Genomic DNA, 25,264 nt, shown 5'->3' on the forward strand with positions numbered 1-25,264 from the left:
AGGCTTCAGTCCATGGGGTCACAAAGAATTGGACACGACTGTGTGACTACCACCACCACTAATGTATTAGCTGGTATTCTTCTGTTGTTTTACTCTCATCATCCCTACCATTTGCTCTCCACACATCTCTGTCCTGCTTTGTGTCACTGAAGTCTGCTCTCCTTCAGATGCATGCCCTGGACTCCCTTGTTTGCAGGCTCTCAGTTAGGTTTGGCCAATGGAAGGCACCCGAGGGAGGCTGGAAAGTGAGAAGAGAGTGAAATCAGTTTATCCCTCTCTTTCCCTGCTCTGGTACTGAGCATCTGACAGTAGCTGCATCCTTCTGTTATTTCTGTGGCCCCTCTTCCCCAGTCCCAACTCTCAAGAAGTCTGTGTAGCAGTATTTATCTGTTTCTTTGCCTCCCACCAAGGCATTAAGTTATGCATGGATGAGAAGAGCACTGGTATCCAGAACAAGGCCTTGTGGTTGTATTGTCCATAGGCTGGAGGTGATGGTGGGAGATGCTAGCACAGATTTGGCTTCCAACGTCCATGATGTTGATGGGAATAATGGGATTCTGGAGGAACACAGGACAGGTGGAGGCACTTAACCCCCTAGAGACAAGGTGGGAGTAACTACCTGGAGAGACAGGGATATGTGGTGGTGATTAATCATCATACAGTCTCTAGGAGTGAAATAGACAAGAAGCCTGCTTCCCAGGTAGCGCTAGTTGTAAAGAACCCGCCTGCTAATGCAGGAGACAAAAGAGATGTGGGTTGGATTCCTGGGTGGGGAAGATCCCCTAAAAGAGGGCATGGCAAACCACTCCAGTATTCTTGCTTGAGAATCCTATGGACAGAGGAGCCTGGTGGGCTACTGGAGATCTATAGGGTTGTTGAGGTCCTTTAATGGACTGGAACCTGGTGGTCTGGAGTTGACCGATAAGAAAGTAAAGGAGAGAGAAAGAGGCTGATATTCCTTGGTTTACACAGAAAGCCAATAAAGCCCCTGCACGGGGCTTGCTCTGTTCACGGAGGCCTTAGGCGCCCTCTCGATGGGGTGAAGGCACAGAGCACCTTCTCAAGAGAGTCTTAGAAGCCCAGGCAGGAAAGTGAACTCAGAGGGCCTCTGCACTCCAGGGGATCAGCCTGAAAAAGAGAGAGAGGGAGAGGGAGAGGGAGAGGGGGAGGGGAAGGGGGAGAGGGGGAGGGGAAGGGGGAGGGGGAGGGGGAGGGGGAGAGGGAGAGGGAGAGGGAGAGGGAGAGAGAGAGAGAGACACGGGGACCAGAGCTCTGATGGAGCAAAGGTGTTTTAATCAACATGGTGTGGGCATATATACTGTCTTACAAGGTAGTTATTCTCAGCAAAGATAAAGATTAAAATTCCCGACTTACAAAACATAGGCGATACATATTAAAGAGAGAGTTGTAAACAATCACTTTTACCATATGGTTCACAAGGAAGGAAGAGGGTACCTATCACTGTATAGAAAAACTAATGAAGGAAATGCCTGGATTCCTCAGCCCCCAGGAGAGGCTTGCCTCTCCTCTTAATTCCTGAGTATTCAGGAATTAATAAGGAACAGAGAATTCCTGACAGATCCAAAACAGCACACAGGAAGCCTCCTGTTAAATGCTTCCTGACATAGAGTCAAAAAAAGTCAGACACAACTGAAGTGACTAAGCAGGCAGGCACTACTTCAAATGGTTTGATTTACATAATAATTAGAAAAACTTTGGTTGAGGCAACAGCGACCTGATTGAGTCACTAAAGTAGAATCTGTGACCTCTCTTCCTGTTCTTAGACTTTGAACTCCTTGACTGAGAGGAGACTGAGAAGGAATGAACTCTGTGATGCAGCCGCAAAGGTACACTGTAAATCTTCCTCCAGGCCTTCTGCTGAGGGCTGTTTGTGTTTAGTTGCTCAGTCACATCCAACTCTTTGAGACCTTGTGGACTGTAGCCAGCCAGGTTCCTCTGTCCATGGGGTTTTCTGGGCAATATTACTGAAGTGGGTTGCCATTTCCTCCTCCAGGGTATCTTTCCGACACAGGGATAGAATCCACGTCTCCACTTCTCCAGTGTTGTAGATGGATTCTTTACCACTGAACCACCGGGGAAGTCTGTCAGCAGCCATTTCCTGAGGTGAGTGAGGAAAGAGAAATACCCAGATCTTCTAGGGTTTATTTAATTCTGGCTTTGAGTAATGCAAACGTAGGAGGATATGTAGTGGCTATGAAGATACGCCACTCATGTTTCAAGCTGCAGAAAACATAACTAATCAGCAACCCCAGCAAATGTCCTCAAAGTCCAGAGCTCTGACATCTTCCCAGGTTCAGGACTAGCCTGTGAAAAGAAAGCATTTACTTCTCTCCAACCGAACGCACGTGATGAAACTGTAAACTGTTTTCCTGTGGTAACTCTGACTTTTCTCCCCAATCTCTTTTGTTTCTGCATATTAACTTATTAAAAAGAGAATAGATATTTAGACTCCCATGAATCTTTTATTGACTCTTGCAGTAGGAGAGTGATGTCAAATTTCAGGTGTTCTTGTCTACTCTGTATCATGTGATTGATTCTTCCACAGGACCCACATGGTACCAAATCTGTGTGTAGTTGCTCCTCTTAATAGACCACACTAATTAGCTGAGGAAGAAACAGACCCAATTCAACTCAGCATATAGGCATCCCTTCCCCATCATCTAGTACTTGTCACCACTATAAGGTCTTTTTTATTTGCTTCGTTTCCTATTGTTGCACAACAAATTACCACAAACTTAAAGCTTTAGCAAGACTATTTATTATCTCACAGTTGTGATGGGTCAAAAGTCCAAAAGAATGTAGAAAAAGTCAAGTTAAACACAAAGAGAGTGGAGCAAAAGAGATAATAAAGAGCAGAAATCAATAAAATCAGAAATAAACAACAGAAAAAAAATCAAAAGTTCGGTTCATCAAAAGATGAACAAAACTGATAAACAGCTAGCAAATTAATCAAGAATTTAAAAGGTGATAGATTCTATATATATTAAAAGGATAAAAATTACAATGAAAAACTTTATGCCCATAAATGCAACAACAGATAAAATGGACAAATCTCTTGAAAAATATAATTCACCAAAAATGATCAGAGAAATATATAGTAATAATTTTCCTCTGTATATGAAAGAAGTTGCATTCATAATAAATAAAAACCTAAAACAAAATGAAATCCATTCCCAGATGATTTCTTATTGAATTCTTCCATTTATTTAAGGAAGATAGAATGATAGAAATATTACATAAATTATTTCTGAGAATAGAGAGGGAAGAAACTTCCTAACTCATCTATAAGAAAAAACATTATACACAATTATTTCTCAAACACACATATGAAAAATCCTCTACAATTATTAACAAATCAAATCCAGACATATATGAGGGGTATAATAAGTACATCCAGAACAAGCCTGATTTATCCATAATTGCAAAGTTTGTTCAACATTTGAAAACTAATCAATATTATTCACTCTATTAACATAATGAAGTAAAATGTTACACAAATCACTTCAATAGATGAAGAAAAAGCATTCAACAACACCAGAACTCATTGATACTTTTAGAAAGCTACTCTCCACAACTAGGAATAAGATAAACTTCTTCAATCTGACAAAATGTACCTATGAAGAACATACAGGTAATACCATAGCTAAAGATAAAGTGCTGCAAGCTTTCCACCAAAGACAGGGAACAATGTAAGAATGTCTGTGATCATCACATCTATTCAATACTATTCTGGGGACCTTAGCCAGTGGGGAAAAATAAAGAGAAATAAAGGGGTTCCCTGGTGGTTCAGATGGTAAAGAATCTGCCTGCAATGCAGGAGACCTGGATTTGATCCCTGGGTTGGGAAGATCCCCTGGAGAAGGGAATGGCAACCTACTCCAGTATTCTTGCCTGGAGAATTCCATGGACAAAGGAGCCCAGTAGGCTACAGTCCAGGCTGTTGCAAAGAGTCAGACATGACAGAGTAACTAATGCTTTCAAAGAGAAATAAAATGAAATAAAGTGTGGGAAATGAAATAAAACTGTCTGTTTGCAGAAAACAGACATATAGAAAATTCTAAGAAATCTTAAAATTATTAGTATTAATTTTTAAGTTTATCAAGGTCAGAAGATTCCAAGTCTATGTACAAAAAAATAAAATTCTCAACAAATAAAGAGATATAACATGTAGAATAAATGGAAGGGGACTTTCCTGGTGGTCCAGTGGTTTAAACTTCTCCTTCCAGTGCAGGGGGTGCAGGTTTGATCTCTGGTCGGGAAAATAAGATTCCAGATGCCTCAGAACCAAAATATCAAAAAATATAAAACAGAAGCAGTTTTGTAATAAATTCAATTAAGACTTTAAAAATGGTCCACATCAAAAAAAAAAAAACTGAACTAAACAAAAAGAAAACTTAAAAGGCTTCATTATTATCAAACTGTTGTTGTTTAGTGGCTAAGTCGTGTCTGACTCTCCCCATGGACTGTAGCCCAGTCTCCTCTGTCCATGGAATTTTCCAGGCAAGAATATACTGGAGTGCATAGCCATTCCTTTCTTTAGGGGATTTTCCTGACCCAGAAATCGAACCCAGGTCTCCTGCATTGCAGATGGATTCTTTACCCTTGAGCCAACTGTGAAGCCCAGTGTTATCAAATACATCCTTTTATTCTTTACATTTCCTGGGTGTCCAGTGTTAGTTGAAAAATGTGTTCCTAAGTCACCATTATTGATATACTTTCTTAAATATTCTTGAAAGTTTAAAATTTTTAAATTAAAAAATTTATATTTAAGGTTTAAATCCATTTAGAATTTTTTTCTTTTTGAGTATGAAGAGGCAAAGCTCCCACATTATTTCCTTCCAGATAAATAGATATCTAATTGTGCCAGCATTGGTTATTTTTCAAAATTATATTTTCTTACCAATTTGATATGTCATTATCACATATCAATTTTTATAGACTATGATCTACTTCTGAGTTCTCCATACACTCCCACTTGCCTACTTATTTATATGCCAATACCATGCTATTGTTCTTTTCAGAAAACTAAAATATTGTTGATGTACAATATTATGTCACTTTCAAGTACACTACATAATGACTTGACATTTACAAACATAATGAAAAGATCACACAATAAGTCTAGTAACCATCTGTCCCCGTAAAAAGTTAGTACATTAATACAGACAATATTCCTTATGTTGTACAATGTATCCCTGTGACTTATGTAATGGAACTTTATACTTCTTAATTTCCTTCACCTATTCTGTCCACCTCTCATTCCCTTCCTTCTGGCCACTACCCATTTGTCCTTTGTATCTATAGGTCTATTTTAACTTTGTTTTGTTCTCATGTTTTGGTTTTTAGACTCCATGTGCAAGAGAGATCATGTGGTATTTGTCTCTATCTGACTTATATCACTTAGCATATCCTCTGTATCTATCCATGTTGTTGCAAATGGCACGATCTCATTCTTTTTGGGGCTGAGTCATATTACACTGTATACATGTATATACATCCTTTCTTTTTTCCTATTCACCTACTGATGAATACTTAGATTGCTTCCATATCTTGGCTATTATAAATGATGCTGCAATAAACATTAGAATCTATATATCTTTTTGAATTAGTGTTTTTGTCTTTTTGGGGTATGTATGTATATATATATGTGTATATATATATATATATATATATATATATATATATATATATATATGTATACCCAGAATGAAATTGCTGGATTACATGGCGGTTAAATTTTTAATAGTTTGAGGAAGCTCCACCCTGTTTTTCACAGGAATTCTTTTTCACAATTCCAATTGTATCAATTTACAATTCCACCAACAGTGCACAAGGGTACCCTTTTCTCCACATCATCATCAGTACTTGTTATTTGTTGTCCTTATTATGATGGCCATTCTGATAGGTGTAAGGTGGTATCTCATTGTGGTTTTGATTTGCATTTCCTTGATGATTAGTGATGTTGAGTATCTTTTCTTGTGTCTGTTGGCCATCTTATGTCTTCTCTGTAAAAATATCTATTTGAGTCCTCTGCCTGTCCTTTAATTGGGTTGTTTATTTTTATGTTGATTTGAATGAGTTCTTTGTATATTTGTATATTTATTTGTTTTTAATTGGAGCATAATTGCTTTCAATGCTGTGTTGGTTTCTGCTGTACAACACAAATCAGCTATAATTTTGTATATATGCCCTCTCTCTGGAGCTTCCCTCCCTCCTCCCTTCCCACCACTCCAGGTCATTTCAGAGTGCCAGGCTGGGCTCCTTATCTTATATAGCAGCCTCCCACTAGCTCTCTATTTTCCACATGATAGTGTATATATCGTGCAGTCATCTTCTCCTGCAAGAACACCAAAATCACAACTAGCTGAACAACCATCGACAGGAGGGTGTTGGAACCCACAAAAAAAAAAAAAAAAAAAAAACAAAGATATCCCACATCCAAGGACAAGGGAGAAGCTGAAACAAGACCGCAGGCGAGTTCGAGAGAATAGCAAGGAGAGATAACAAAGCTTTCTTAGGTGAACAATGCAAAGAAAAACAGAGGAAAACAATAAAATGGGAAAGACTAGAGATCTCTTTAAGAAAATCGGAGATATCAAGGAAACATTTCATGCAAAGATGGGCATAATAAAGGACAGAAATGGCAAAGACCTAATAGAAGCAAAATAGATTAATAAGACATGGCAAGAATACACAGAACTATGCATAAAAGGTATGAATGACCGGGGAACCACTCTGGTGTGGTCATTCACCGACTGGACATCCTAGAGTGTGAAGTCAAATGGGCCTTAGGAAGCATTGCTATGAATATAGCTAGTGAATTTCTAGCTGAACTATTTCAAATCCTAAAAGATGATACTGTTAAAAGTGCTGCACTTAATATGTCAACAAATTTGGAAAACTCAGCAGTAGCCACAGGAATGGAAAAGATCAGTTTTCATTTCAATCCCAAAGAAAAGCAATGCCAAAGGATGTTCAAACTGCCATACATTTGTGCTCGTTTCACATGCTAGCAAGGTAATGCTGAAAGTCCTTCAACCCAGGGTCAGCAGTAAGGGAACTGAGAACTTTCAGATGTACAAACTGGATTTAGAAAATGAAGAGGAAACAGAGATCAAATTGCCAACGTCTGTTGGATCATAGAAAAAGCACGGGAGTGCCAAAAAAAATCTACTTCTGCTTCATTGATTATGCTAAAGCCTTTGATTGTATAGATCACAACCAACTGTGGAAAATTCTTAAAGAGATGAGAATACCAGACCACCTTACCTGTCTTCTGAGAAACCTGTATGCAGGTCAAGAAGCAACAGTTAGAACCAGATATGGTTCAAAATTGAGAAAGGAGTATGTCAAGGCTGTATATTATCACCCTGCTTCTTTAACTTATATGTAGAGTAAATCATGTGAAATGCTAGGCAGGATGACTCACAACCTGGAATCAAGATTGCTGGGAGAAATATCAACAAACTCAGATATGCAGATGACACCACTCTAATGGCAGAAAGCAAAGAGGAACTAAAAGACCTCTTGATGAAGGTAAAAGAGGAGACTGAAAAAGCTGACTTAAAACTCATCATTCAAAAAACTAAGATCATGGGATCTAGTACATCACTTCATGGCAAATAGATGGGGGAAAAATGGGAACAGTGACAGACTTTATTTTCTTGGGCTCCAAAATCACTGTGGATGGCAACTGCAGTCACAAAATTAAAAGATGCTTACTGCTTGGAAGAAAATCTATGACAAACCTAGACAGTATATATTTAAAAGCAGAGACATCACTTTGCCAACAAAGGTCCATATAGTCAAAGCTACAGTTTTTCTAGTAGTCATGTATGGATGTGAGAATTTGACTGTAAAGAAGGCTGAGTGCCGAAGAATTGATGCTTTTGAACTGTGGTGTTGGAGAAGACTCTTGAGAGTCCCTTGGACAGCAAGGAGATCAAACTAGTCAATTCTAAAGGAAATCAACCCTGAATATTCATTGGAAGGACTGATGCTGAAGCTGAAGCTCCAATACTTTGGTCACCTCATGCGAAGAGCTAACTCATTGGAAAAGACCCTGGTGCTGGAAAAGATTGAGGGCAAGAGGAGAAGGGGATGACAGAGGATAAGATGGTTGGATGGCATCAGACTCAATGGACATGAGTTTGAGAAAACTCTGGGAGATGGTGAAGGACAGGGAAGCCTGGTGTGCTGCAGTTCATGGCGGTCACAAAGAGTTGGACACGACTGAGCGACTGAACAATTGCAACAAATACTACTTTGGGAATTGTTTTCCCAGTTTGGCAATGTATATATGTATCTCTTACTATATTACTTGTCCTCATACTATAACTTACTATTAACATGATAAACCTCCTTATTTCTTACTTACTAAAGTGCAGATTGCTTATTTTTCCAGCCAATCCTCTGAACCTGAAACTGAAAGTAAGTCTTTTATCAGACACCTAAATCCTCAGCAGAACATGCAAATGTCAAATATTCATTTTTTATGGCTAAGCAATATTCCATTCTATCTATCTATATGTATGTATACATATTATATATACCACATCCTCTTTATCTATATATCTGTTGCTGGATACTTAAGTTGCTTTCATATATAGGTTCTTTTTAAATTTAAATTTACATTTAATAGAATTCATTCATTATAAATGTATGATTCAATGACTTTTAGTAAATTCATAGAGTTGTAAAACCATCACCATAGTCCAGTTCTATAATATTTTCCTTACCTCCTTAATTTCCCTCCTCATTTGATTCTTCTGCAGTCAATTTCTACTCCTTCCCCAAACCGCAAGCAATCTCTGCTTTCTGTCTATAAATCTTTTCTGTATGTTTTGTATAAATTGAATAAGATAATATATATTCTATTACAACTGGCTTCTTTCCCTTAGCATAATGTTTTTGAAGTTCATTTATGTTCTAACGTGTATCAGATTTTGTTGTTTTTTATTACTGAGAGGAATTCCTTTGTATAGAAATACCGTATTTGCTTATCCATTGATCAGTTGATGGGTATTTGAGTTGTTTACAGTTTTTGGCTCTTACGAATAATGCTTCTTTGAACATTCCCAAACAAATCTTGTGTGAACCTATATTTTCATTTCTCTTGAAGATATTCATAGGAGTGGAGGTACTGGATCATTTGGTAAGGCTACATTTGACTTTTAAGAAACTGTCAAAGTGTTTTCCAAAGTGGATATATCATTTTACATTCCAACCAGAAATGTATGAGGGTCTGGTTTCTCACGTTCTTAGCAACACCTGGTATTGTCTGTCTTTTTTAAAAAGCATAACCCCATTCGTTGATGTAAAGTGATATCTTAGTGTGATTTTAATTTGTACTTTCCTAATAACTAGTGCATCTGCAATGCAGAAGACATGGATTTGATCCTTGGGTCAGGAAGATCCCCTGGAGAAGGAAATGGCAACCCACTCCAGTATTCTTGCCTGATAAATCCCATGGACAGAGGAGCCTGGCAGGCTACAGTCCATGTGGTTGCAAACGAGTCAGAAATGACTTAGTGACTAAACAACAACAATAACTAATGATATTGAGTAACTTTTCATGTGTTTTTATCCTAGCCTTCTGCTGATCTTTAAAACTGGGTTGCTTCTTATCATTGAGTTAAAATAATTCTTTATGTTTTATAAATAGAAGTGTTTTATCAGATAAATGGTTCGCAAACACTTGCTGCCAGTCTGTCATTTGTATTTTCCTTCTCATAATGTTTTTTTGAAACATAAAAGTTTTTAATTCAATGAAGTTCAAATTTTTTTTTCTATTATGGCTTATGCTTTTGGTGTAGTGTCTTACCAATCTTTGCTTAACCCCAAATCACAGAGTTTTTCTCCTTTGTATTTGTTGTTGTTGTTTAGTCGCTAAGTCGTGTCAGACTTTTTTGAGACCCCTTGGACTGTAGCTCGCCAGAATCCTCTGTCCTTGAGATTTCCCGGGCAAGAATACTGGTGTGGATTGCCACTGCTTTCTCCAGCGTATCTTCCTGACCCAGGGAGCAAACCTGTGTCTCCTGCATTTCGGGGTGGATTCTTTACCACCTAGCCACTTGGGATCCCTATTTGTATTTACTGGGACATTTTATACTTCTAAAAAAGAGTTGTGTTTCTGTACACCAATAGTAAAGTACTGGAAAGGGAAATTCTTCATTTGGAAAAACATGACTGAGTCTAGAGGGCATTATGCTAGGTGAAAAGAAACACAGAGATATACAAGCACTATATGGTATGATTAATTTGTGAAACAAAACAAAATACCATAGTCATATAAACCAAATAGCATGGTGGTTGCCAGGGGCAGGGTAGAGGGGAAAATGGATAGATATAAGTCAAAGAGTATAATCTTTCAGTTATAATTAAGATAAGTTCTGAAGATCTAATGTATAGTATGGTAAACATACTTCATAATACAGTATTTTATACCTGATATTTGCTGAGTTGCTTGTAGGCATTCAGACTCCCTTAAAACAATTTAACTATGTGAGATGATGGATGTATTAATTATTTGATCTTGGTAGTTATTCTAAAATGTTAATGCATATAAAATCATCACATTGTACAACATAAATATATGTTAATATATTTGTCAATTATTCCTCAATATGGTAGGAAAAATGGTTAATATGATATATCACAATTTAAAAAAATTTTTTTAATTTACTAGGGTGTAGTGCTAAAGAATACACCTGCCAATGGTGGATATGTGGTTCAATCCCTGAGTTGGGAAGATCCCCTGGGGAGGGAAATGGCAACCTACTCCTCTTGCCTGGGAAATTCCATGATCAGAGGAATCTGGTGGATTACAGTCCATGGGAATCACAAAGTCAGATACAACTTAGCAATTAAAACAACAGCAACAAAATATCCTTAGAGTTTCTAAATAAATCCTTCTCGCTAAATTAAATTTCCTGATAGTCATATAATGCTCTCTTGATAATGTCATTACAGATCTGTTATGTAATATTTTAAAAGTTCTTTTTAAAATTAATTAATTTATTTTTAATTGAAAGGTAATTGCTTTACAAAATTGTGTTGGTTTGAACCAAACATCAACATTGTTTCCCTCAGTTTGTTTTTTGGAAAACTGCTGCCTCATAGAGCATATTCAGAACTATCCACATTAACACTGATGAAGTGCTAAGAACATTGCCTGCCACACAGTCAAGCCACAATAAATGGTAGCCACCATTACCAGTATTGCAACTATAACTAGAAGTGCTTGCTTTTTAAGGACATTTTCTGATGGCCAAGCTTGATAAATCTTAAAAAATTATAATCACAAGAATGGGGTTTTCTTGGTCTTTCTCTCCTGAGTAAGAAGAATCCCCAAGTAGTCAGGGCTCACTCTTTACCACGAACCTCCCATGACATCTTAAGTCAGAACTACGTGGCTAAAAAAAGAAGAGTCTGGAGTTGACCTGCAGTGCTGGCTAGGGAAGCATGAGCCCCACGGAAGCTAAGGGAACAGCAGGAGGGTTCAGCCCCAAACAAGACCAAAACACTTCGGCTGTCAATGGGCTGGGATGATGACCAAGAGGTGGTCACTGACTCTTCTGAAGGGGCCACTCAGTCCTCCTCTCCTCCCAGCCAAAGCACCAGGCAGAGGGGTGCTTGGAGGCAGACATGGGTGTACTTGGGATGAAAGGTGTTCCTCACTGCCCTCTGCTCTCTTTAGTGGTGTGGCAAACCTAAGGCCAGATGTCCCCCAGCACACATTCACAAAAGTCTTGTCCCTGCAAGCAGAAATCCAAAGCCCAGACTTCCATTAAGGGTCTTGCCCACAGGATACTTCCAGGTCTTGTCATCATTTGTAGACTGTGGTACAATGCAGGAGTTATGATAGATTAGAGCCCTCAACCCAACTGAGGCCAACCCAAACACTGAGTCAGAGACCTGATTTCTAAAGAGCTACAGCAAACCGCACAGTCACTGTAACAGAGGAAGATCCTTAACTGAGGGACTCCCCTTGTAAACTATCACTTTGCTACTGCTAAGTCACTTCAGTCGTGTCCAACTCTGTGTGACCCCATAGATGGCAGCCCACCAGGCTCCCCCATCCCTGGGATTCTCCAGGCAAGAACACTGGAGTGGGTTGCCATTTCCTTCTCCAATGCATGAAAGTGAAAAGTGAAAGTCAAGTCATTCAGTCGTGTCCGACTCTTAACCACCCCATGGACTGCAGCCTACCAGGCTCCTCTGCCCATGGGATTTTCCAGGCAAGAGTACTGGAGTGGGGTGCCATTGCCTTCTCTGAAGTATCATTTTATATATATGTATATATATATAATATGGCAATCAATATTTATAGATCAGTGTGGAGCACAGACACATGATTTTTATTGATGACAGTGAGGGAGGCAGAGGGAAAGGGAGACAATGGCTTTGTTTGCTGGGAACTGAGAGACAGGATTTTGCCCTGATATCCACTGTAATTCTATTAAACTCACAATGCGAGTGTTCAGAACAGCTCCCAGGGCATTCTTTTAAGGATATTCAAAACGTGAACAGACACTAAAGGGAAAGTCAAATAGGAAAAGAAAATGCATTGATTTGATTCCAAATGAAGAATACCATTTATTTCCTTATCAAAACCTCAAAAAGTTAAGATAAATTGAAAGAGGAATGAAGATTGGTTTGGATAAATGAGAAGCTTGTTCAATTTATGACCATGTGTAATAAAAGTAGAGTGTCAATTGCCTGATTACTTTTCTGGTGTTTTTTTCTGTTTCTGCCTTGTTCTACAACAGGGTTAAAGGGTGGTATTTCTTTCTCTTTGGATTAGATTCCTATGATTTTTCCTGTAAAACACAACAATCACTGAGATAATTAAGAAAATAAGGCGCATTAATATAAGAATCACAACCTGAAGAGAGATGGGCATGTTTTTCCTTAGGGGCCCTGGAGGCCCACTGTCCATGCTTCCTCCATATCCTACCTCCTCACAGAGCGGAGGGGCCCAACCATACATGCAGTGGCAGTTTCTGTTGCTGTTGCAAACTCCTCGGCGGTTGCACTTCTCAGGGAAACAGTCAAAATTCAGGATTGAGCTATTCACACAATTTCTATTAAAACATACCCGCTCCTTACCACAGGAGGTACCATCATTTATCACACCCAGGTCAGGTAACCCCATAGGTACCATGGCTAGATGATAGCCAATGCCCCAGCACATGAGATTTTCTTTATGCAGATGAGTGGATATTAGGATGGTGTGATCTGGCATATCAGGGAGGGTTTCGACATTTATACACTGTAGCCTGCCACATAAGGATCTTTCTTTGGGACACTTTTTATACTCACGAACTCCTATAATGCCACAGTTCCCATATTGATCACCTATTACATTAACTGCATCATAGCACTGATGAGGAGCCCCCAAAGCATCAGCCCCAAAAATGTTTTGGCATTGCATAGTCCTGGATTGGCAGCCCTTTCTGACACAACGGGACCTGTACTTGCAAGGGGTTCCATCCTGCTTATAAGTATCACTTGGACAGAAAGCTGAGGTCCCATTGCAGTACTCTGCAAGGTCACATTCATTTTCTTCCACCCGACACATGTATCCAGATGGACGAAACTGACATTTATGACAGCAAAGTCCAGTGCTACAGTTGGCTCCTTCTTTGAATTTACAATCTGGTTGACAACACCCGTCTTCTTCACACTCCTCTCCTGAACCACAGTCACATTCCTCATTCTCTTCCACAATTTTGTTTCCACATCTCTTAACCACATAGCCTAGGCCTGGGAGATTATTTAGACAGTTTAATCCTGAATTTACATGTGAATAAAATTCGGCATAACTACAATTACTAAACCCAGTTCGTCCAGTGCCCATGATACAACTATGCCTACCCTTACACTGGCAGTATTCATAATCATGGGTCATTCCCACACTATGGCCCAGAACATGAGCAGTCCAAGTGGCAGGGCCAAGGATGTTTCTATCTAGCACAGAACTTGTAGATCCAGAAGGCATCATACTACATACACTTCCCCAGTGATGAGCAAGTGCATCCTTAAACTTTTTGTGAACATACAGGTGTGCCCAATCTGCTGGAATCCGAACACGTAGGTCACGTGACCTGTACTGCACAAACTGGCCTAAAACTTGTGATAGCTGTCCAAAATTAAGTCTTATTTTGTCTCTGTCTGTCCATACTTCAACAGCTAATAGCTGTATTCTCATACGGACATCTTGAAAGTAAGAGTCTGCAATTGAAGTCAGAAGAATGGCATCATTTATGATTTGAGTAAGATTGGAGTTCAAATATAAATACCTACTGTTATCAAAGACCAGGGCTAATTCCAAGTACTTTTGGTGCATATACGACTTAGTAAATTCCGGTATCGGAGCCATGTTCTCATGCTGGGCCATCTGCTCTACTGTTTCATCATTAGTTAAGCCACAGAAATCAGAGGGAAATTCCTCCTCTTTCTCCAGGAGATATACCACATGCTCAAAATTGGAAGAAGCCTTGCGGGGCTCGATTTGGTAATGATTGGCATCAATTTTCAGGATGCCCCGGAGACCTCCCATGCATGTACTTATCATAGCTTGAGAATCCGGATTTCCTTCAACCAAGCCCATATAGTTGCAGTCACTGGGTGTATAAGGGTGATCTTCTAAGAGTCTCCCCTGTTCTGTGAAGGAGAAAACCTGCAAATTCCGAGGCAACAGAAACCTCTTGGGCCACAGATGAACAACACGGTTCCTGCCTTTTACCTTCAGGAGGTAGGACACGTGCCTGGCCGCTCTCTGCTCCCTTCCACGGAAGCTCAGCTTCTTGGGAATGGTGATTTCATAGGAGTCAAAGCCCCACTCAGGGTGAAAATGTAAATCCTTGCCAAGAGAGTCAACCAGGAGCACCGCCAGGACTAGCGACCGGCCTGGGGAGAGGCAGGTCCTCACTGACCTCATGGCACAGCCTGTTCCCCACTGACTCAGTCCCTGCCACTGTGGCCTTGAGAGTCAGCCTTCCAGGGACCTCTGCTACAGGCGCGGGGAGCAGTGCGTGCAAAGCTCGCTGGTGCGGTGTATGGGAGCGCAGCCCTGGGCCAGGCTGGGTCAGGCTGAGGCTACTGATTTCCCCAGCAGCTGCACGCCCCGCCCAACGCATCTAGTTCGTTCTCTGGGCGGTGCCGTTGGGCGCACGTGGAAGAATCCAAGGAAGGTGCGCCAGAATAAAATGAAGAGCGAGGCTGCTTGCAGGCTGGTGGGAGAAGGCAAGAGAGCAGCTTGAGAAAGGGAAAAGGACTAAAGAGTAAGAAGAACAGAGAACTTGACAAAGGCTCAGTGTATCTTGGGCTATTTCTTTGTTTCTATTGGCCTCAGGACACACCTGACTTTTCCATGGGCTGATTCGGCTGTTTCACAGGTGCTGTGCCCACCTCACCGTTACACCATTTTCAGTGTTCACGGGGAGTCTCTTACAGCAAAGAGGTTTCCTGGAGTCAGTAGAGGACCACCAGAGAATGAGAAAATCAGAGCTGACTCATGTCCCCACCCCCTACCTGGCTTCAGGCAAGCGGACGTTTCTAAGTTCATTTTGCCGGTTGGTTCTTTCTGCTGTGTGTCCTTAGGGTGCCAGGGATCAGCGTGATTTTTGGTGTGGGTGTGCTTTGGATGTAGAATCTAGGAACAGTCAAATACTAGGAGAATCCACGAAGACTAAAATCAATTCCAGTTGTATTACAGGGAAAGGTCAAAAAATAGGATGGGGCTTGTATCTGGGAGACTAGTTAAGATGATCTTATAACAATCCAGACAAGTGATGTTGTCTATGGAACAGAAAATGGACTGCAGTTCCATAAAATACATAGTATTTCTGGAAAGCTTATTGTGTACCCTCCACTCTTCTCAGCTCTTTTTATGAATCAGTCCATTAACTCTTCGCAAAAATGCCTAGCGTGCAGATAATGATAATGCTTATCATCCATACTTCACACATGAGGGAACTGAAACTCTGGTTTTGCTCTGATGGTGTTACTGTGTGGCACTGTTGCCACACACAACCCGGGCCGCCTGACCCACGCACAACAGGTAATGTTTATGACTTACCTCTGCTGACACTCTGGGGAGGGACAGGAGTGGAAAGCTTCAAAAAATAGGAATAAAGCAGCCTCTGCTTCATTTATATGATTGAATGAATTCTCACAAATGAAAGAAGCAAGAATCAAAAAGAATATTACCATTTCTGGCTTCTGTATTTTAGTCTTGACACTCAGGAAAAAGAAAACATCAAAACAAGTCGACTTACCTATGGAGGAGAAATATGGCAAGCTCTTCTCAGGAAATGGAGATTTTTAAGGTGCCATTCTCCTGTGCTGTGAGAAAGTGCCAGAACACAGCCCTGCTTAACTTACAGCAGAGGATGGGGAAACACCTTGAAACGGCCACCCTCGGGGGGTGGCAAAGGAGGAGGCCTGTGTACTGTGGAGATGATCTGGTTGGCAGGCAAAGCCCTGAGTATAGTTAGCAAACAGTAAGGGACCAGACCACCTGATCTGCCTCTTGAGAAATTTGTATGCAGGTCAGGAAGCAACAGTTAGAACTGGACATGGAACAACAGACTGGTTCCAAATAGGAAAAGGAATACATCAAGGCTGTATATTGTCACCCTGTTTATTTAACTTCTATGCAGAGTACATTATGAGAAACGCTGGACTGGAAGAAGCACAAGCTGGAATCAAGATTGCCGGGAGAAATATCAGTAACCTCAGATATGCAGATGACACCACCCTCATGGCAGAAAGTGAAGAGGAACTCAAAAGCCTCTTGATGAAAGTGAAAGAGGAGAGTGAAAAAGTTGGCTTAAAGCTCAACATTCAGAAAACGAAGATCATGGCATCCAGTCCCATCACTTCATGGAAAATAGATGGGGAAAAAGTGTCAGAATTTATTTTGGGGGGCTCCAAAATCACTGCAGCCATGAAATTAAAAGATGCTTACTCCTTGGAAGGAAAGTTATGACCAACCTAGATAGCATATTCAGAAGCAGAGACATTACTTTGCCAACAAAGGTCTGTCTAGTCAAGGCTATGGTTTTTCCTGTGGTCATGTATGGATGTGAGAGTTGGACTGTGAAGAAGGCTGAGCGCCGAAGAATTGATGCTTTTGAACTGTGGTGTTGGAGAAGACTCTTAAGAGTCCCTTGGACTGCAAGGAGATCCAACCAGTCCATTCTGAAGGAGATCTGCCCTGGGATTTCTTTGGAAGGAATGATGCTAAAGCTGAAACTCCAGTACTTTGGCTACCTCATGTGAAGGGTTGACTCATTGGAAAAGACTCTGATGCTGGGAGGGATTGAGGGCAAGAGGAGAAGGGGACGACAGAGGATGAGATGGCGGGATGGCATCACTGACTCGATGGACGTGAGTGTGGGTGAACTCCGGGAGTTGGTGATGGACAGGGAGGCCTGGCGTGCTGCGATTCATGGGGTCGCAAAGAGTAGGGCACGACTGAGCGACTGATCTGATCTGATCTGATCTGAAGGGAGGGCCTGTCTACAGGTTTAGGTTCCCAGTCAAGTCAGTTGCTGAGCTGAGAGGCAGTGGAGGTAAAGTACATGAAGAAGGGGAGAACTCAGCAGAGAACTGACTGGGGATAAATCAAAGTTTCACCTAGTGTGTTGAGCTCCTAATTCAGGTTGGAAACCAAAATCACAGTTTCTTCAGTCTGTCAATCTGGTTGATGTTCTTAAGTACCCATCAGCCTAAATTGTCCTAAAAGGACAGTTGAGAGCTATCTTCTATATTCATTCTCTTTTATCATCATTTTCATATGTATACCATTTGCCTTTAGACCACTGGAGTATTTCTTGATTGAAACACTAATTCTGAAGCTCCTATTGCTATAGTATTATCTTGGAGCTAACCTCTGCAACATCTTTTAACAAAAAGTTTCATGGAAATAGCCTGCTTTGTCCTGTTTCTTCTTATTTACAAAATTATACGTATGTATTGTAAAAGGTGGAAACAATCCTAGGTGAGATAGAGTAGAAAATGTAAGCCTTTCTTTTTTCTCCAACCTACATGTGATTTCAATAAACTTATTGTTTCCCCACAATACCAAGAAAAGATGATAGTTGAGGGTTTTCTTCCAAATAGAAGACATCATGTGTATAAGTGTGGCGGTTGGTGTGGGGGCTGAGAATTTTGGAAGGGTAAGCCCTCTGATGAGAGAACGTGAATAGTGATGAAACAAATCCTGTTTTCATCTTCCGTGCAGTTCACTGCATGCTCATCTGGGGAGCAGATGTTTTTGACTGTGCTCTGGAGTCCTCACAGAGGTATTTTGTTGGTTTGTAGTGGAAGAAGCAGTGTCAGGGCTTCCTAGTCTGACATCTCATTTATGACTTCGGTCTCTTGGAGGGATCTTTTTGCAATGATAGAAGTGTTATGACTGTTCAGTATTGTAGCCACTAACCACCTGTGTTTATTGACCACTTGAAATATGGCTGTTGTGGCTGAACAGCTGAATTTCAACTCAATTTGAAATTTGAGAGAATTTAAATTTTTTTTTTTCTTTTTTTTTTATTTTTTTATTTTTTTAAAAAAAATCACATGCTCCCCATCCTGAACCCTCCTCCCTCCCAACCTCCCCATACCATCCCCCTGGGCCTTCCCAGCGCACCAGCCCCAAGCATCCAGCATCGTGCACTGAACCTGGACTGGCATCTCGTTTCATACATGACATTTCACATGTTTCAATGACATTCTCCCAAATCTTCCCACCCTCTCCCGCAGAGTCCATAAGACTGTTCTATACATCAGTGTCTCTTTTGCTGTCTCGTACACAGGGTTATCGTTACCATCTTTCTAAATTCCATATACATGCGTTAGTATACTGTATTTATGTTTTTCCTTCTGGCTTACTTCACTCTGTATAATAGTCTCCAGTTTCATCCACCTCATTAGAACTGATTCAAATGTATTCTTTTTAATGGCTGAGTAATACTCCATTGTGTATATGTACCACAGCTTTCTTATCCATTCATCTGCTGATGGACATCTAGGTTGCTTCCATGTCCTGGCTATTATAAACAGTGCTGCGATGAACACTGGGGTACACGTGTCTCTTTCCCTTCTGGTTTCCTCAGTGTGTATGCCCAGCAGTGGGATTGCTGGATCATAAGGCAGTTCTATTTCCAGTTTTTTAAGGAATCTCCACACTGTTCTCCATAGTGGCTGTACTAATTTGCATTCCCACCAACAGTGTAAGAGGGTTCCCTTTTCTCCACACCCTCTCCAGCATTTATTATTTGTAGACTTTTGGATCGCAGCCATTCTGACTGGTGTGAAATGGTACCTCATAGTGGTTTTGATTTGCATTTCTCTGATAAAGAGTGATGTTGAACATCTTTTCAAGTGTTTGTTAGCCATCTGTATGTCTTCTTTGGAGAAATGTCTATTTAGATCTTTGGCCCATTTTTTGATTGGGTCATTTATTTTTCTGGAGTTGAGCTGTAGGAGTTGCTTGTATATTTTTGAGATTAGTTGTTTGTCTGTTGCTTCATTTGCTATTATTTTCTCCCATTCTGAAGGCTGTCTTTTCACCTTGCTAATAGTTTCCTTTGATGTGCAGAAGCTTTTAAGTTTAATTAGGTCCCATTTGTTTATTTTTGCTTTTATTTCCAATATTCTGGGAGGTGGGTCATAGAGGATCCTGCTGTGATGTATGTCAGAGAGTGTTTTGCCTATGTTCTCCTCTAGGAGTTTTATAGTTTCTGGTCTTATGTTGAGATCTTTAATCCATTTTGAGTTTATTTTTGTATATGGTGTTAGAAAGTGTTCTAGTTTCATTCTTTTACAAGTGGTTGACCAGATTTCCCAGCACCACTTGTTAAAGAGATTGTCTTTAATCCACTGTATATTCTTGCCTCCTTTGTCAAAGATAAGGTGTCCATATGTGTGTGGATTTATCTCTGGGCTTTCTATTTTGTTCCATTGATCTATATTTCTGTCTTTGTGCCAGTACCATACTGTCTTGATAACTGTGGCTTTGTAGTAGAGCCTGAAGTCAGGTAGGTTGATTCCTCCAGTTCCATTTTTCTTTCTCAAGATCGCTTTGGCTATTCGAGGTTTTTTGTATTTCCATACAAATTGTGAAATTATTTGTTCTAGCTCTGTGAAGAATACTGTTGGTAGCTTGATAGGGATTGCATTGAATCTATAAATTGCTTTGGGTAGTATACTCATTTTCACTATATTGATTCTTCCAATCCATGAACATGGTATATTTCTCCATCTATTAGTGTCCTCTTTGATTTCTTTCACCAGTGTTTTATAGTTTTCTATATATAGGTCTTTAGTTTCTTTAGGTAGATATATTCCTAAGTATTTTATTCTCTTCGTTGCAATGGTGAATGGAATTGTTTCCTTAATTTCTCTTTCTGTTTTCTCATTATTAGTGTATAGGAATGCAAGGGATTTCTGTGTGTTGATTTTATATCCTGCAACTTTACTATAATCATTGATTAGTTCTAGTAATTTTCTGGTGGAGTCTTTAGGGTTTTCTATGTAGAGGATCATGTCATCTGCAAATAGTGAGAGTTTTACTTCTTCTTTTCCAATTTGGATTCCTTTTATTTCTTTTTCTGCTCTGATTGCTGTAGCCAAAACTTCCAAAACTATGTTGAATAGTAATGGTGAAAGTGGGCACCCTTGTTTTGTTCCTGACTTTAGAGGAAATGCTTTCAATTTTTCACCATTGAGGATAATGTTTGCTGTGGGTTTGTCATATATAGCTTTTATTATGTTGAGGTATGTTCCTTCTATTCCTGCTTTCTGGAGAGTTTTTATCATAAATGGGTGTTGAATTTTGTCAAAGGCTTTCTCTGCATCTATTGAGATAATCATATGGTTTTTGTTTTTCAATTTGTTAATGTGGTGTATTACATTGATTGATTTGCGGATATTGAAGAATCCTTGCATCCCTGGGATAAAGCCCACTTGGTCATGGTGTATGATCTTTTTAATGTGTTGTTGGATTCTGATTGCTAGAATTTTGTTTAGGATTTTTGCATCTATGTTCATCAGTGATATTGGCCTATAGTTTTCTTTTTTTGTGGCATCTTTGTCAGGTTTTGGTATTAGGGTGATGGTGGCCTCATAGAATGAGTTTGGAAGTTTACCTTCCTCTGCAATTTTCTGGAAGAGTTTGAACAGGATAGGTGTTAGCTCTTCTCTAAATTTTTGGTAGAATTCAGCTGTGAAGCCGTCTGGACCTGGGCTTTTGTTTGCTGGAAGATTTTTGATTACAGTTTCAATTTCCATGCTTGTGATGGGTCTGTTAAGGTTTTCTATTTCTTCCTGGTCGAGTTTTGGAAAGTTGTACTTTTCTAAGAATTTGTCCATTTCTTCCTCGTTGTCCATTTTATTGGCATATAATTGTTGATAATAGTCTCTTATGATCCTTTGTATTTCTATGTTGTCTGTTGTGATCTCTCCACTGTCATTTCTAATTTTATTGATTTGATTTTTCTCCCTTTGTTTCTTGATGAGTCTGGCTAATGGTTTGTCAATTTTATTTATCCTTTCAAAGAACCAGCTTTTGGCTTTGTTGATTTTTGCTATGGTCTCTTTTGTTTCTTTTGCATTTATTTCTGCTCTAATTTTTAAGATTTCTTTCCTTCTACTAACCCTGGGGTTCTTCATTTCTTCCTTTTCTAGTTGTTTTAGGTGTAGAGTTAGGTTATTTATTTGACTTTTTTCTTGTTTCTTGAGGTGTGCCTGTATTGCTATGAACTTTCCCCTTAGGACTGCTTTTACTGTGTCCCACAGGTTTTGGGTTGTTGTGTTTTCATTTTCATTCGTTTCTATGCAAATTTTGATTTCTTTTTTGATTTCTTCTGTGATTTGTTGGTTATTCAGCAGCGTGTTGTTCAGCCTCCATATGTTGGAATTTTTAATAGTTTTTCTCCTGTAATTGAGATCTAATCTTACTGCATTGTGGTCAGAAAAGATGCTTGGAATGATTTCTATTTTTTTGAATTTACCAAGGCTAGCTTTATGGCCCAGGATGTGATCTATCCTGGAGAAGGTTCCATGTGCGCTTGAGAAAAAGGTGAAATTCATTGTTTTGGGATGAAATGTCCTATAGATATCAATTAGGTCTAACTGGTCTATTGTATCGTTTAAAGTTTGTGTTTCCTTATTAATTTTCTGTTTAGTTGATCTATCCATAGGTGTGAGTGGGGTATTAAAGTCTCCCACTATTATTGTGTTATTGTTAATTTCTCCTTTCATACTTGTTAGCATTTGTCTTACATACTGCGGTGCTCCCGTGTTGGGTGCATATATATTTATAATTGTTATATCTTCTTCTTGGATTGATCCTTTGATCATTATGTAGTGACCTTCTTTGTCTCTTTTCACAGCCTTTGTTTTAAAGTCTATTTTATCTGATATGAGTATTGCTACTCCTGCTTTCTTTTGGTCCCTATTTGCATGGAAAATCTTTTTCCAGCCCTTCACTTTCAGTCTGTATGTGTCCCCTGTTTTGAGGTGGGTCTCCTGTAGACAACATATGTAGGGGTCTTGTTTTTGTATCCATTCAGCCAGTCTTTGTCTTTTGGTTGGGGCATTCAACCCATTTACGTTTAAGGTAATTACTGATAAATATGATCCCGTTGCCATTTACTTTATTGTTTGGGGTTCGAATTTATACACCATTTTTGTGTTTCCTGTCTAGAGAATATCCTTTAGTATTTGTTGTAGAGCTGGTTTGGTGGTGCAGAATTCTCTCAGCTTTTGCTTATCTGAGAAGCTTTTGATTTCTCCTTCATACTCGAATGAAATCCTTGCTGGGTACAATAATCTGGGCTGTAGGTTATTTTCTTTCATCATTTTAAGTATGTCTTGCCATTCCCTCCTGGCTTGAAGAGTTTCTATTGAAAGATCAGCTGTTATCCTTATGGGAATTCCCTTGTGTGTTATTTGTTGTTTTTCCCTTGCTGCTTTTAATATTTGTTCTTTGTGTTTGATCTTTGTTAATTTGAGTAATATGTGTCTTGGGGTGTTTCGCCTTGGGTTTATCCTGTTTGGGATTCTCTGGGTTTCTTGGACTTGGGTGATTATTTCCTTCCCCAGTTTAGGGAAGTTTTCAACTATTATCTCCTCAAGTATTTTCTCATGGTCTTTCTTTTTGTCTTCTTCTTCTGGAACCCCTATGATTCGAATGTTGTTGCGTTTAATATTGTCCTGGAGGTCTCTGAGATTGTCCTCATTTCTTTTAATTCGTTTTTCTTTTATTCTCTCTGATTCATTTATTTCTACCATTCTATCTTCTAATTCACTAATCCTATCTTCTGCCTCTGTTATTCTACTATTTGTTGCCTCCAGAGTGTTTTTAATTTCATTTATTGCATTATTCATTGTATATTGACTCTTTTTTATTTCTTCTAGGTCCTTGTTAAACCTTTCTTGCATCTTCTCAATCCTTGTCTCCAAGCTATTTATCTGTGATTCCATTTTAATTTCTAGATTTTGGATCAATTTCACTATCATTATTCGGAATTCTTTATCAGGTAGATTCCCTATCTCTTCCTCTTTTGTTTGGTTTGGTGGGCATTTATCCTGTTCCTTTATCTGCTGGCTATTCCTCTGTCTCTTCATCTTGTTTAAATTGCTGAGTATGGGGTGTCCTTTCTGTATTCTGGCAGTTTGTGGAGTTCTCTTTATTGTGGCTATTCCTCACTGTATGTGGGTTTGTACAGGTGGCTTGTCAAGGTTTCCTGGTTAGGGAAGCTTGTGTCAGTGTTCTGATGGGTGGAACTGTATTTCTTCTCTTTGTTCAGTCGCGCTGTGGGGAGGGAGGGAGGGATGCTGCAAGCAAATAACACTGGCGTGCGCTCGCAGTGCCTCAGCCACACTGGGTCTGCCCCCGCTCACTGCGCGTGTAGCCTCCCTGCCCACACTGCTCGGGCTCTAGGTTGTTCCGCCGGGAACAATCCAAGGCTGGCCCTGGGTTGCATGTACCTCCCAGGTCCAAGCCGCTCAGGTTCAGGCACTCGGATAGTCCTCAGAGGCGCAGACTCAGTTGGGCCTGAGTATTGTGCTCTTCCCAGGTCCGAGCAGCTCAAGTGATGAGGTGTTTGGCGAGCACCAATGCTGCGACTTATCGCCTCCCCGCCACTCGGTTATCTGGGCGCAAAACCGGCGCACCTTCTTAGGCAGATGTTAACCGTCCAGACCCCCAAGAAGTTTTAGTTAGCAAAGAAGCCTGCTTACAGTTTTATAGATAATGTCTCTCTGGGGCTGCGATTGCCCCCTTCCGGCTCTGGCTGCCTATCACCGGAGGGGGAAGGTCTGCAGCCGGCTATCTCTGTTCAATTCTTTGTTCCGTGCACGGGCCTGGCGGTCTTAGGTTGGGGCTGGCTTTTTGCGTAGTAGATATCCCACAGTCTGGTTTGTTAGCCCAAATTATTTCGCTCAGATAGTGCTCAGGGTATTCAGGCCAGATTCTTACTCTAAGCGATGCAGCCCGCGCTGCGCCTCCCTGCCCAGCCCCCGCTTGTTAATGGCACCTGCAGGCGTCTGCGCTGCTTCTCCACTGGGGGAGTTACCGTAGGACTCGCAATCTTCGAGTTTTAATTGTTTATTTATTTTTTCTTCCTGTTATGTTGCCCTCTGTGCTTCCAAAGCTCGGCACAGATTCGGCAGTGAGAAGGTTTCCTGGTGTTTGGAAACTTCTCTCTTTTTAAGACTCCCTTCCCGGGACGGAGCTCTGTCCCTCCCTCTTTTGTCTCTTTTTTTGTCTTTTATATTTTTTCCTACCTCCTTTCGAAGAGTTGGATTGCTTTTCTGGGTGCCTGATGTCCTCTGCCGGCATTCAGAAGTTGTTTTGTGGAATTTACTCGACGTTTAAATGCTCTTTTGATGAATTTGTGGGGGAGAAAGTGTTCTCCCTGTCCTACTCCTCCGCCATCTTGGCTCCTCCCGCCAAGAATTTAAATTTAAATAGCCACATGTGGTTACTAGCTGCCATACTAGCACAGCTCAAGAAGGCCATATTTCTACAACCTTTCCAGTAGTGTTTATTATCCAGTTCATTTGTAGACTCACTTTAGAAAAAGATGATAGCTCAGTTGCATTCTCTGGTTATTAGTGAGGTTGAACATATTATACTATCTCAACCAATCCACTTAAGTTTCTTTAACATTCAGTAAAAACTGCTGTATAACATTATAGTAGTTTCAGGCATACAACATAATAATTC

At 40.2% G+C, this 25,264-nt stretch overlaps 1 protein-coding gene across 1 annotated transcript; it reads right to left on the reverse strand.

The window, feature by feature from the left end:
- Window positions 1-12,593: 12,593 nt before the first annotated feature.
- Window positions 12,594-14,965, reverse strand: LOC147376201 (disintegrin and metalloproteinase domain-containing protein 30-like). The gene has a single exon (XM_086392154.1). The coding sequence runs from the start codon at window positions 14,963-14,965 to the stop codon at window positions 12,794-12,796; it is 2,172 nt and encodes a 723-aa protein (XP_086248280.1). The 3' UTR covers window positions 12,594-12,793.
- Between the last annotated feature and the right edge of the window lie 10,299 nt (window positions 14,966-25,264).

Source organism: Bos grunniens, chromosome 3, assembly GCF_055505025.1.
Source record: "Bos grunniens cultivar Pamir isolate PY7600 chromosome 3, Bosgru_T2T1.0, whole genome shotgun sequence".
Classification (NCBI taxonomy): Eukaryota; Metazoa; Chordata; class Mammalia; order Artiodactyla; family Bovidae; genus Bos; species Bos grunniens.